General features: G+C 32.2%; 1 protein-coding gene across 6 annotated transcripts in view; it reads right to left on the reverse strand.

Moving 5' to 3' along the window:
• BBS9 (Bardet-Biedl syndrome 9) overlaps nt 1–15,489 on the reverse strand; it is a 512,444-nt gene that overhangs the window by 254,172 nt on the left and 242,783 nt on the right. For 5 of the 6 annotated variants that reach the window (XM_081288277.1, XM_081288275.1, XM_081288279.1 and 2 more), the window contains 4 exons: nt 13,330–13,383; nt 7,747–7,849; nt 5,498–5,602; nt 3,206–3,220 (listed from right to left, as the gene is read on the reverse strand). In XM_081288277.1, the coding sequence (XP_081144403.1) occupies nt 3,206–3,220; nt 5,498–5,602; nt 7,747–7,849; nt 13,330–13,383 (277 nt within the window). The remainder of the gene's footprint in view (nt 1–3,205; nt 3,221–5,497; nt 5,603–7,746; nt 7,850–13,329; nt 13,384–15,489) is intronic. The other variant, XM_081288276.1, reaches the window with a different exon arrangement.

Raw genomic sequence — 15,489 nt, forward strand, 5'->3', positions numbered from 1 at the left:
CAAAAAAATAAATTACAACTTTAATTAATAGATATGGTCTGAAAAGAACAAAAAATAGAGATCTTTTTTTTTCCATTTTAACGAGTAGTACAACAGCCAACTCCTGAAAATTGTATCTATACACAAAGCTATCTTGTATACATTTCGTAATATCATATTCTAAGCTAAATTCTCAAACAAAAGTTGGCTCCAATTGTTCTTCTAAAACTGCACCATAGCCTCTATGTCACTTGGATCAGGTACATACTGAATTCATGGTTAAAAAATAAATTCAGATAATCAACAACACTAGCTTTATACTACTGAGTCTCTTTATTTGAAGATTATTATCCTAAATCTTCAAGAACTTGTAGCACTTTCCAAAACAGAAATGAATGTATTATAAGCACTAATAAACCCAAGGAGGAAAATACATTAGAACTCAATTCACAATTCAGTTAGGTCATTTAATGACAATATCACACATTAAGGCAATGATCTGTAGTTGCTAAGATTTGTAGAACCTCTCCAGAATTTCTTTTCTCCCCAGGAATTGTAAACCTGCTTCATAGGACATTTGGAAAATATTACTTTGAAAAATGATGACACTCATACTAAATAAAATGATTATGGCTATTTTTTAAATGATGGCAGCTTGAAAAGTTTTACCTTTAGGGGAAAAAATGAAAATGACAACCTATAAAAACCAGATTAAGGAAACCATACCTTTAGAAGAAAAATTAGAATGCCACTAATTTATGATATTACCCATCAAACTGGAATTCAATACAATCTCTAGTACATAAACATGGGTTATTTGAGGCACATTTCTATTGGAGTTTACATTTTCTTGAGCAGTTTAAAGTATAAATTTGGCTTCCAATTACTCTTCAGGTTGTAACCACAGCAAAGACTAAAGTCAAAGACCAGTAGAGGCATGTGCGTGCGCGCGTGTGTGTATGTGTGTGTATACACGCGCACACACATCTGTCTGTAATAAAGAAAGAATTACATGTATTTAAAGACTTTTCAAGGTTGTTCATAGAACAGCTTTCAACTTAACTGAAAGAGCCTAACTGGGCCTGACTTTGCCCATTATCTGCAGTATTTCCTCTATGCAGTAGGAAAAACAGTCTCTATATCTGGCCTACTAAACTCTGGTAAGCTAAAAGAAAATTTCAACATGTATTTACTCAAATATTGGCCTCATCATTCACCAGTCCGACTTTTTTCTGTAGGGCTTTTTTAAGCAAATATAATCACTTCTCCCTCAAACACTTCCCTTCCCCTAACCTACTAGAGGAAATGGATAGTCGCAACTAACACAGTGCAATTAATCACAAAATTATTTAGCACTCAGAGAGAAAATTCACATCAAAACCACTCCTGACAGAACAATTTTTCCAGGAAGAGAATTCTAATTACACCTGGCGCACCCAAGAGTCCAGTATCAGTGTCAAACAGGAAGCCAAAATGTGTTTTAAAAAGAAAAAAGAACATACATCTATATTAAAGTAGGATAACTACATCTATACATTACACATCTATATAATAACTTAGAACTCTTTCCAGGGGCCTGCTAGAGTAATTTCTTACTGAAAACAAGGAACCCCAAAGCAGTAGCAATGTCTGGTAGCCAGAACTTCCTTGATCCCTTCCTGTTATGTCTGGCTACGTACTGTGCTTCATCGGCAATCATGTTTTACACTGCCCGTGTCATGTAACTTTAATGGAGAAATAATGGAGACTAACTCTTGTGGGACAACATAAAACCTTGTTTGCTTCTCTTTTTCCACATGTAAAAGCAGAACTGCTTATCTACAAAATAACCTGGACACATCAGGACAATAAAGATCAGTCTGAAATACGAAGCCTTGCATGTAAGCCCAAGTGGCAACATATTATTTTCTTGCCTACTTCATGTGGCTGAATATTTCAAATATACTCCCTCAAGCTTAATTACATTTTTAAATATATCAGAAGAAATTATTAAAACCAGTTCTAGTTTTGTATTGAAACATTAAAATTTCCATAAATTGTGATTCTTTTTCTCATAGTTTAGGCTGAATTTACAGTAAAAAAGAATAAATTTATTTCAAACATTACTGGTGTTTTTCAACTTAAAGCTAATCACTTAAAATTAATATTCTATTTTACAGTATTTAATCCAAAATCTTATCAGTTGCATACAATCTTGAGAATTAAAATGTAAATATTCATTATCAATAAAAGAATTTTTATGAATTAAACTATAATTTAACATTATTTCTATTAAGCTATTTCTCATATAAATACACATTCAGGTATCAAGATATTTGTTATATGACTCAAATTGTTGTCATTACTAAAATCATGCCAGTAAATATTCTGTTAAGTACTTTAATTATATTTGTTACAAATCAATTAATATTATCTAAAATTTATCTTGACAAAAGTATCTTTAATAAAAATAAACCACCATATGAAGTTAGATATCTAGAAAGAAGTAATCAAAGTAAGAGATACTTTTAGTGCCTGCTGTGTACCCTAATATTGCATAATATATCAATACACTCAAATAATTCAAAATCTATAAGGAAAACATAAGAAATAAATTGAATAAAACTCCCATTATGACATGTATTACAGCAGAGTCAAACAAAGGATTTGGGGAGGTGTGCAGAAATGAGTAACAAAATTTGACCCAAGCAAGTTCAAGGGGCCAAGAATTTGATGACAGTCCCCCACAAATTCTAAACAAGACAAGAAAGAGGCCCACAGAGTGAGTATACCCAGCATTTTTATCAGAGAGAAAGGTGGATCTGTTGAGGCATGCAGAAAATAGACAATTTAGAATTCAATGACAAACACCTTTGTTCTTCATTTTTTTCTTAAGTAAAAATAACAAAGCATGTAAATAATAACAAGTACACTTGTAAATAAAAACTAAGAACACTTTGAGCAATAAGTTGACAATACATCCTTTAATGTTTTTCAAAAGGAGCCATTCTGTTCTTTTTCTTAACTTTGTTCTTTTTCATTAGTCTGAAACAACTAGTAATGATCTAACTCTTCATGGAACTAGCTACTATGTTCTCCACAGCAGGATCAAATCACCACATTATCCTAAAGAGGTCTGTATAATTAAAATAGCAGTATATATAAAACAGTTCATTTGTGGTATAATACTCATCAACCAAATCTCAGCTCTGAAATTCATCTCTTTCTAAATTATCTTTTCACTTACCATCAGGATTTCGATCTATCCATCAGATGTAATGCAAAAGGGGATAGAGGAGAAAGAATGCAACAGATTATCTGCAGTAAGGTTACAACATAAATTTAATAAACATCTGTTTAAAATATAAGTTAAAATTTTCAAGATATTCTCACAGATGGTGTAGATGCTCTCTAAACCAACACAAAGTGTTCATAATTGAAGAGGCTGGCTTGAATAAATGTAATCCAACAATGTATTTGCACTCAGGAGTCCATGAATGTGTTATTCCAGTGTTAAATGTGGTAAAAAGAGGTAAAGATATCTGATCAAGTCAAAAAGTACTCAATATGTAAAAGGTACTCAATATGTAAATGGTATCAAGAATATTAGATGGAAAACAACTAAAAGGCCCAATACATAATCTTTCCGATCACTATTGCTTGAAATAATTTTAGTAGATACTACTATGAAGCAATGTTTATTTGGGGTTTAGGGGCTTGGTATTCTTTTATGTTTACATAATTTTCTTAACATTTAATTTCTAATGCACTTTCAGCCAATTAATATCTATGTGCTCTGTCCCAGGAATAATTTATAATCTTTTAAATTTCATCTATAAAAAAGCATAGTAGCCCCAAGTGGTATGTGCAACCATAAGCTCAGAGACTGATTTTACAACTTTATAATGTATTTTGAAACATTCTGCCCATATTTAATGACCCATTTCTCTATTTTAAATTTATTTTCAACCAGTATCATGAGTTTTCCTTAAAAAATGAATGAAAGAATTTGCGAAATTAAAGCATTAGCAGACTTCCAACTGTATATTCGACAGTGTAGCAAGGTGTGATATGCTGACAATTATTGAAATGTTCAATTAATGAAAATTGTTCTGGAGATCTTAACCAAATATTTCTGCTTCTTTATCTCATGTGTCAAAATGAAAATAACATTGAAAATCTTAGCAAGGTGAAGTGGCAAATGCCTGTAATCCCAGTGACTCAGGAGGCTATGGCACAGAATAACAAATTCAAGCACAGCCTGGGCAACTTAATGAGACTATGTCTCAAAATCAAAAGAGCTGGGGATGTAGCTCAGTGGTATACCACTTGATTAGTGCCTTAGGTTCAACCCCTATATGGAGGAAAAGAGAAGCCTCAATGTTCCTTTCAGAAATATCCAACCAAAAGGTCCATTATTCCTTAATTCTTTATGAAGTTTTTCCTTCTTTTTAAAACAAATTTCATCAAAGCTATTTAAACATTAAATATAAATATGTCTATAACCACAAATTTGAAAAAATATGGTATATGGCTAAAGTGGTTACTTCTAGCTAAAAATAAATTTTTAAAACAATTTTTAAAGCAAAATACTTTACAAAGCAGAAGAAATAGATTTCTAAAGCATATATGTAGGTTATAAAGTCATACTAAAGCATATAGACTTATCAATGACTAAGCAAGAAAATTCAGACAAAGAAAAAATTAAAAATATGAAAAAAATCACCAAGTAAGCAAATGGACATAAATGGTTAGGAAAAAAACATGAATAAGCCATTTTAAAACTAAAATATATATGTATGCACAGAACACTTTTAAAAAGATTAATATTGTTGAAATGCCCTATTATCAAATATACTACATTTAAAAGTACATTTAAAAAAGTAATGACTACTAAGTTTAATTTTCTACCAAACTCATGTCAAACTGTTATCATGGATGAATTCAATACATAGGAAAGAAAAAGAAACAATACTTATCAAGTTGGACTCAACCAAATAGAAATTTAAAATGATTGAAACTTACTTGGCAACCTTTAAAAATCTAAAAGAGATTTTTTGAAAAAATACAGACCAAATTTTAATATATTTGTTCTTAAATATTTTAACATATAAAATACTAAGGAGTCTTACATAGTCACCAGAATATTGTCTAAAATTGAATACTGTCATGTTAGAGTAATCCATAATATTCTTTTCTTGTTTTAACTAAGTTAGACTAGGCTTTTCTTTAGTTCAAGTAAATGAAGTTTGAACTACAATAACATTTTTCCAGTGGGAATAAAAATATATCGAATTTGCTATTAACTGAAAAAAGGAACCAAACATTATATATGGAAGTCAGTTAAACATACTTAACTCCTCCTAACATATAAAAGTAATTAAAGCCTGAATGTTCATTTAACAGTACAAAAGAGCAGGTTTTTATTAAATTATATTTTGCAACATGTCTCCCCATCTTAAACACATCATCATTTAACTGATAAATCCAACAATTTAAAGGCATAAATAGGCTTGCAAATGTGTGAACCACTGTTTACCTGTAGGTCTAGAATAAGAAACAACAGCATTTCCTTCCAAATCAGATGGTGTATAACTTCTTTTCAAATAAACAGAAAAGGATACGGTGCTAATCATCTCTGGTGCTATAAATAAAATAAAAGTAATGTAAATTACATAATCAGGTCAACTGTTATTAATAACAGTTAAAATTTATTAAGTATTCACTATATGCCAAATATTGTCATAAGTCCTTTATTTTTTAATCATTTTCATTAGTGAACATTAATTATACAGAAGAGTAGGTTTCATTGTGGCACATTTGTGTATACACAAATATATAATTTGATCAATTTCACTCTCCAATACCTCCCTAGTCTTCCCTCCCCCCTTGTCCAAACCCCTTCCATTCCCTAATTTCAAGAAGACCCTTTTTCTTTTTTTAACCTGTTTTGTTTCATTTTTTTATTTAATTGATTTTATTTTTTAATACATGATAACAGAATGCATTACAATTCTTATTATACATATAAAGCATAATTTTTCATTATTTGCTTGCTATTTGTTTTTTTCTTCTAGCTTCCACATCTGTGTCTGACTTATTCTGACTTATTTTATTCAGAATTACTCTTCAGTTCCAACCATTTTCCTGCAAAAGACCTAATTGTATTCTTCTTTATAGTTGATAAAATTTCACTATATATACGCAGTACATTTTCTTTATCCATTCATCTAATGACAGACACCTAGGTTGATTCCATAACTTGGCTATTATGTTGTCATAGTACTTTAAATGGAGTAATCACATAATCTTCACAACAACCCTACAAGATAGGTAAACATTATAGCTCCTATTTTTTTATGTGTGAGGAAAGCAGAACACAGAGTGGTAAAGATCATCCAACAAACAAGTAATATCAGGGGTAATAACTGACTCCAGAACAAGGTATCCAGCATTGGACATTACTACTCATCGTGCAAACAGACAGAAAAAAAGGTTCACAAAAAGGGAAAGAAAAATTAGGGGAAAATTATACTTTATCATAGCTAGCACACACAGTTTGTAGGGGTAAATGGAAGAGGGGAATTATATATGAATATAAGAGTAGGAACTTAGCAGACTTTGCATGTTTTTGCATTAATGAACTTGGCCTCCGACTTGTGTTAGAAAGCCATAAGAGATTTTTAACTGGAAAAATAAATTGTTCAGAATGTGTTTTAGAAAAATAAATTGAAAGTATTATAAAAATATTTTAAAGTGAGATCTAATGGTTGGGCCTCACCTACAAGGTTACTTCAGTCAATCATTCGTTTGGTCATTCAATGAATATTTATTGAGTTTTCATTAGATGCCATCAGTTGATATGGGAGGTGGAAGGGCACAAAGACTTGACAGAAAACTCAAAGAGCATTTTCACAGGACTAATGGCAGGTTGGATGTCAGTAGTTGGTGATAATGCTATACAAAGAAATCCTTACTAAGAGTTGCCTTTTAGGACAGGTCTATTGTTTTAGACATTATTATGGATATCTTTTTTGGGGGGGTTGGGGTACTAGGGATTGAACTCAGGGGGACTCGGCCACTGAGCCACATCCCCAGCCCTATTTTGTATTTTACTTAGAGACAGGGTCTCACTCAGTTGCTTAGCATCTCGCTTTTGCAGAGGCTAGCTTTGAACTCATAATCCTCCTGTCTCAGCCTCCTCAAGCTACTGGGATTGCAGGCATGTGCCACGCCACCATGCCGGGATGGATATCTTGTACAAATTCATTTTCTGATTAAATCCACACAGATTCCTTTTCTAATTAAATCCTCAAAACAATACATTTCTTATCCTCTTTTGCAAATTGAATAACTGAGGCTCCAAGTGATTACTAAGGTAACTTTCCTGAAATTACACATGGAGTGTTGAGCTAGGATTCAAACTCTAAAGTTAATATACTTTCTACAAATGTTACTGTTTCAATAAACAGGTCACTAGAGAAATACGAACAAAGAAATCCTTCCAAATTATGGTATTTAAACACAATAACTAAGCCAACCAGCTTTTAAAAAGTACTTAGAAATATGTATTCCAAACAAAATAACTGATTGAGTATCTATGTATGATACTTGAAGGGAAAATATAAGCAACACAATATTATCACTGATTTCAGAAAAGCCTCATCTTCACTATTTAAAAAAGAAACGTAGCCCTGAAATAAACACACTAATATTGTTTTTGTTTTTTAATAAACAAGAAAGAAACCCTCACACCATGGTAGACTTGAAGCCAAAACACAAACTTACCCAGAAATTCAAAGGTAAATTGATCACAAGTCAATACTAATGGTGGCTGAACATAGATGGATAATTTAACTTTTGGCAATACAATTCGATTCTGCAGTGTGACCTAAGGAAACAGTCATTGACATTAATAGAAAAATCACATTTTATCCAAATTTACATATGCTATTATAATCACTTAAAAATAACTAGCAAATAATTAGGAAAACTGAGAAAAATTAGAAGTAGAAAAATAGAACATGTAACATAAACAGTAGACTAAAATACTCCCTCCAGTTAGAAAATGGGCAAAGCAGTTAAACAGATTTTTCTCCAGAGAAGATACAAAGATGAACAGGATGCTGATGCAAAGATGCTCAATATCTTTAGCAGGAGGCTGAGGCAGAAGGATCATGAGTTCAAAGCCATCCTCAGCAAAAACGAGGCTCTAAGCAACTCAGCGAGATCCTGTCTCTAAAATTTAAAACTGGGGTAGGGGGGCCTGCTGGGGATGTAACTCAGGTGATTTAGCACTCCTGGGTTCAATCCCCAGTAGAAAGAAAGAGAGAGAGTGAGTGTGGGTGCCCACGCGCGCGTCCACACACACACACACACACACACACACACACACACACTCACATGAGAATGGCTATAACCAAACAACAATTGGTGTTAGCAAGGAACATGGAAGAACTAGGAATATAAAATGTTACAACCACTAAATAATGTTTGAAAATTTCTTAAAAAGGTAAACATAAATTTACCATACTGGCTCATGATTCCATGCTAAGAGAACTGAAAACACATATCTACACAAAAACTTGAACAAAAGTTCCTAACAACATTATTAATAATAGTCAATGAGTGGTAATAATCAAATGTTGCATCAAGATGAATGATAAACAAAGGTGGTACAGTTGTACAATAAATTAATATTCATCAAAAAAAGAAATGAAATATCGATAAATGCTACAATATATGTCAACCTTGAAAATATTATAAGTGAAAGCAGCCAGTCATAAATAAGCACATGTTGTATAATTCATTTTACATGAAATCTGTAGAATAACCACATCTACAGAAAAAGAAAGTAGATTAGCAGTTGCTTCAAGATGGGTGGAATGAGGAATGATAGCTATTGATATGACTTTTGGGGGAGACAAATGTTCTAAAATCAGATCATGTTTATGGTTGCCCAACTTGGAAAACATACTAAAAATCACTGGAGTGAGTCATATGGTATGTGAATTATCTCTACAAGGCTGTCAAAAAATGATCTACCAACAGAAAAGAAAAATCTTCCCTCATAGCTATTGAATAACTACATCATGAAATAAATGTATTCATTCTTTTTTCATATATAACTATACTATCATGATTTATCTTATCTAGTATATATATATATATATATATATATATAGTATCAGTATATTTCCTTTTATATCAGCTAATTATTCTCTTATTGTTTCCTTACTTAGAAAGATTTATACTAGTATCAATATATATTGATACACCACATTTTCTTCCATGGCTTATCACAAAAATATATGACATAGGAATTCTATAAAATATTGAAGAATAGCAATATTGACTGCTGCATCTCTAACATGACTGCATTTCCAGACTGGTGCTCTTTCTTTGTAATGCTAAAAAAAATCCTTCTACTATAATTTTTTAATTAATTAATTTTCTACTCTAATTTTGAATCAAGAGCTAAGAACTCTAGAATATCAGTTTACCTGGAAAATATGGTGAATATGGCTACAAAGGCCAGAACTTCTCTCACTTTCATCTCAGGAGTGTCAATAGAAACCATCAGACTCAAGGATCTTTACTGAGTCAAAGTGCTAAAAGTGTCATTTTCACACTATCAATAAAGGCTTAAGGACCTAACTTCCACTGGGCATATTCTCTCTTTGGATTTGGTCTCCTAAAAGTACCAGCCTCTTTAAATAGTCTCTTTTAGATCACACATGGATAGTGTAGTAAACCAGACTGTATAGTCACCAATCTAGGTAGGGTCACTGGACCAACTTAGAATCTCTAAGGACAGATCCAAGTATGGATAGTTTCTATGGCTTCCAAGTGATTCTTATGCACAACAGGGAATCGCTGGTTGATAATTGAAACACTATTCTATGTGGTACATTTTCTATGGAGAAGTTCAGTCTTATTAGATTCTATTTAATGAGACAGACATATATCATTACTAACTGATACAATATAAAGACATTTTTATTTTTAAGAAAAGTAGTTTGGGAGAAGGGGCTGTAGTTCAATGGCAAGGCACTTGTCTAGCATACATGAAGCACTGGATTTGATCCTCAGCACCACATAAAAATAAACAAATAAAATAAAGGCACTGTGTCCATCTACAACTACAAAAAATATTTAAGTAGTTTTGGCTTTTCTCTTAAATAAAAGGCATGTATTAGCCTTGCTATATTATAAAATATATGTAGTAAATAGTAATGATATATATTATACATATAATATACAAAATATACAATATACCTGCAAGCACTATATATGTTTATCAGTAAATGTGTTAATTTCAAGTGAAAAATTTTGAACTGCAAAGCAAAATTTTTAAGAGGTAATTATTAATGCAAACAAATATGACAAGCACAGCAAATGAATAGCACTTCCTTGACTTTTAATTTGTCAAAAAAAATGTTCTCCCAAAAGAAAAGAAAAATCTAGTAACAGATTTTGGCATGCCATAAACAAAACTTCCTCAATGATACCTCAAAGGTGAACAATGTAATACTTCTTAAGTAAAACCCTGATGAAAATTATGGCAAGAAAAATGTATGCATGTGGCAGAAATTTCTTCAATAAGTAAATAAATTCTAGCCCAATAAATATATTTAAGTATTACAGGTATTTAACTATCAACAATAATACAATGCCAGTTTGTGTGTGTGTGTGTGTGTATACATGTATGTGTATTTTAAAAGAAAATTAACAATATTAATAATAGTCATTAGCAGCTTTTATGTGCATGAAACTGTACTAATAAATTATTTCTGTGTATTATCTCATTTAATCTTCACAGCAGTGTATACTATCACACACCATTCTACAGAAAACGGGTACAAAGTAATTTTTCCAAGGCTGCTCTAAGTGGAAGAATCACAATTAAACTGTTATTTGCCAGTACTCAAGAGTCCTTACCAAAAAAAAAGAGTCCTTACCTTTAACCAACTGTGGTTAAATCTCAAAATAACTCTGCAAATGAAAAAGGATTCCTATTTTACAGTTTAAAAATAGAGGTTCAGAGAAGGTAAAAAACATGTTCCAGCTCACTGAGTCAATAAGTGCTAGAGATCTGAAAACTGTGACCAGGAACATATCATGAAAGTTCTATTTTATAACCAAAAATGTAAACACCTTAAAGTAGTAATATGCTATTTATAAAGGAGCAGACATTCTGACTTTGCCTGACATAATGATATCTACTTTAGACAATAATCAAAATTTTATGCTATTACAAGAAGGGCTTGCATTTAGTTTAGATGCACAATCATGATAGCGCCCATACACAGATTTATTGAATCCCAATAATGGTTTAGGCACTTTCAAAACACAAATCAAAAAGATGTGACAAAAATAACTACAGTAACAAAGAATAGTTGTGTTTGAGCCAAAAAAAAAGGAATTAAAGATTTGGCTAGATCATAGACTTCATATTTTAAAAGGAAATAATTATAGAATATTAAGGAGAACATATAAAATGTTAATATGAGAATTTTCCATGCTATTTTCTACTTCTAACGAAATGAAATATAATCTGAAGAAATATAATTCCAAATTTTTATCCTAGATATATAAATATGATTTCAAAGACCAGGTATGAACAACCTCACTGCCTAGTTGCCTGGAATAGATGGTCACGCATCATGCACACATACTCAAAGTAGCCACATCTTCATTCATTTGGAACAGATGGAAAAATTTTCTCAATTAACAGGATTTATTATGATGGAAACTTGCATGGTTATATGTCTTGGCTGCTCTTGTTATAAAAGGCCATAAGGAGAGATTTATAGCAGAAATTTGTATAGAGACTGTCAGACAGGATCAGGAAATCATTGTGTCCGCTGTGTGAGTCTAGCCAATTTTGTGTAACACTTGTATGTTGCATTCTTTCTCATGCTTTCATAATGGCAATGAGAAAGAGTTGTGAGTTTGGCATTCTCAAATATAGTAAATTTCACTAGTGGAGAATTTTCCAGTAATGTCATGCCATCATCTTATGGTGGCTATTTCACATGAAAGCTTCAGAATCACACAGGAGGGATAGTGTATTTACATATAGCAATAATTCCTGGTTGATTGGGGTGGAGGTGGCATAAGCAACTTTACCTGGTTTAGATACAAGATTTCTTTTTGCAATTTACAGTGTGCTCCTGAATTAGTATGCACATGTGTCTGAATAATATTACATAGGTAAAAAGAGGCTTGTCCACACAAAAGTATAGATCATTTCTGGATCTCTGGTTATTTTTTTTTCTTAATATCTTTGATTTCTTGCCACTAATTCCTTTACAGACTCAGAAGTATTAATGAGATAGAGTCTTTGACTGGATAGGGGGAAGGGAAACTGGGAAAGACCACCCTTGTTTCTAGTGGCAAGAATCCAAAAAAATTAGTTGAGGAAACTGTTATAAGATTGGGCTCCCTTCAACTTCAACCAAAGATCTCCACACGTGGGCCACCCGCTGGGTCCAGTGTAAGCGAACACAATTGGTAAAGCCTGGTGCTCTGTCAAGCTTCTCCAAGGACAGCAACCCATAATCTAAGAAAATATGAAGACTTGTCCAAGTTTTGACTAAGTGAATTGCCAAAATCCACAACTTTTCCTGGCTTCCAAGGTCTGGGCAGTGATAAATATTTTCAGCTTAATAATGTGCTGACTGATTACTACACTCTAATCTAAATGCCTTAAGAAGGTTCTACATTAGAGTTCTAGTTCTAAAATTCTACAATGACGGGACTCAAAATCTTAAGCAAAACCACATCCTTCATATTCTATTTTTCTAAGACTATCAATTTGTCACTACTCTACTTTGTGGCTTCTTCATTTAATATTTTCTTGCTATAAATACATCCATTTAAGGCTAATATTATGCCATACGAATGCCTGGGAATTCTTTTCAAACATATACATGGCCATACATATAAGAATTATATTACCATCCATGTGCTTCCCCAATATCATTTCACAGTCTACTACATGTGATGCTACAATCAAATGGTTGGTCTATTATGAATGGTGATGACACAATTTCTTTAGCAGATTTAAAATGATAATTTTACTTCTAGGGGGAAAAAAACCTGAATCATGCTACACATCTAAATAATGGTAGAAAAAGTCATGATGATGGTTTATATTATATACATATTACAATAAATGCAAATATCAGCTTTATATTTGCAGGTAACAACGAAGGTTTTCTACTCACTATACAAGGTTAAGGAAAATCTGAAAATTTCAAATGTTTATTTTATATTTCCATAAACTTCTTACAGGGTAACGATAGGGACAATATGATGAATATTTAATGCTGTTGGCACATTACAATCTAAAACCTGGTACAATACCTGCACTGTGATGGAAGGGACAACATCAGTTCCGATTTCAACATCAGTGGCTTGCTATAAACACAAAATTGAAAAGAGATATTACCCACCAATGAGTGAATACATTTGGGAACAATATATACTTCCTACCATCAAGTAAGAAACTAACTATAAAGGATTTATCACTCTAGTGATAACTAAAAGACTCAGTATGGCTTTTAGATTAGCTAACATTAAAAAAAAAAACTCAAAAAGGAAAGGAAAAGTCACATATTTTATCAAACCATTCTATTTCCAAATTTACTTGAATGTACAAATTTACTTGAATGCCCAATGTTGTCACTTTGTTAACTTGTTCTTTATATTATATGAAAGAAGCCTTCCTTATACTTCCCAGATAAACATCATGCCATTATGTCACTTATTTAGGTACTTGTCCTTTCAACTTGCAAAAGTATGTTTTATTTAGATTAAGAATATGTATCTCAGACATGTAAATAAGAGGCAAATGGCCTTAAACCTAGAAAATACAAATGGAATAGTACTTTTCTTAATAGTTCATGAACTAATGGGCCCTCTTTGAACATCATTGTTACCTGTTCCTATCTCTTAAACAACTCATCGTACATACGGCAAATATCTACTTATAATTTTATAGAGTAAAAGTGGCATACTGAGAAGAAACAAATATTCACTGTATGATAAAATAATACCAAGGGGAAACATATTGTAATAATACCCATATAAATTCTGTGGAACAATTAAGATTATAATGTCTGTGTTCAACCAATGAACCAGACCCTTTGTGCTTGTATATTTGAAAATTTTTTTGCTAGGAAAACTAAGCCACTTCTAATCAATGTAGAAAACTATGATGTAATGGGCATCAGCAGAATTAAGAGTTGGGAGATTCACATTCTGTTTGTGGTTCCATAGAAGATCATATTTGAACGCTGGTCCAGTTGCTCAGACAGGAAGATGGGATAGTTATGTTTCTCTCCTCCACAAAAGACTCCATTCTAATATAAGTTATATTTCTGATTCTGAGGTGCATTCTTTCATAACAACGATTCAAAATAAAATATTAATGCAGGCTTTTTGCGCCAGTACCAAGTTACCTAATATCCAGGAAGTGTTTCACATTTAGCTGCCCACAGATCTAGAAAAGAAACCAACACCTCCCGTTTCCGGCTCTTTTCAATCCATGTTGAAACACCTAGATTTTTCAAGGACAGTCATATGTTGGGAACATGAAATTATAGCTAGAGAGAAATGGCTATAAGAAGACATCATGGCACCACAGCCACATAAATTGTTGGGCTAATGTTTTCCAGTGGGATGAATATGATATTCTTAAGAAATAAGAATATCAACACAGGGAAAATGAAGCTGAAAAGAGACATCTACTTAAGAGCAAACAGCACTCAAGGTTACCAATAGGGAAATATACATTACAATAAGCACCACAACATAAGACCAAAAGTTCCCAAAGAACAGAAAAAAATTCCTCATTCCAAATAGCCTATGTTTAAAATAACCTAGAAAAAATTATGTAAGTTGCCTAAAGGAAAAAAAAAGAGTCATTTCCACAGCAAGAAAATGTGAGTACATTTGTCAGCTAACTAAGTAGAAATGTTCCATTCAGGCTTACCTTTCAGGTAGAGTAAGAAATGGTGTGTGTTAAATGGCTCATGTTTAAAATAGTTCCTCTAGCATGTGAGTCATCTGGGGTGAATGTTTCTTTCAAATAGTCTTAGAGTACCTAATTTATTATACTACAGCAATGTTAACATGATTTTTATCACAATTTGGATTGGCTGTTCACACGAGATTAATCTTTGAAGACTCATGATAATTACTTATGATAGTATGTTCTGATACTTAAATATCAAGCAACATTATATGATATGAACCACAAATGTAAAATGAGCAAATTCAATCACTTCCCTAAATTGATCAATTTCTGGCAGAAGCATAGATAAACTTAATAGATTTTTACCCAAGCCTCAGGCAATGGACTTTATCCAAACCTCAGGCAATAGGACATAATCAATCATACTCTTCAAAACTATAAACAGAAAACTAAACGAGGAGATGGAATAATACAACCAAGAATTATCGTCCCTTTCATTCCCTTTCATTCTTCCTGGTTCTTGGTATTACACATTCACAAAGCAAATA

This window comes from Spermophilus citellus, assembly GCF_964194105.1.
Source record: "Spermophilus citellus genome assembly, chromosome: 3".
Lineage (NCBI taxonomy): Eukaryota > Metazoa > Chordata > Mammalia > Rodentia > Sciuridae > Spermophilus > Spermophilus citellus.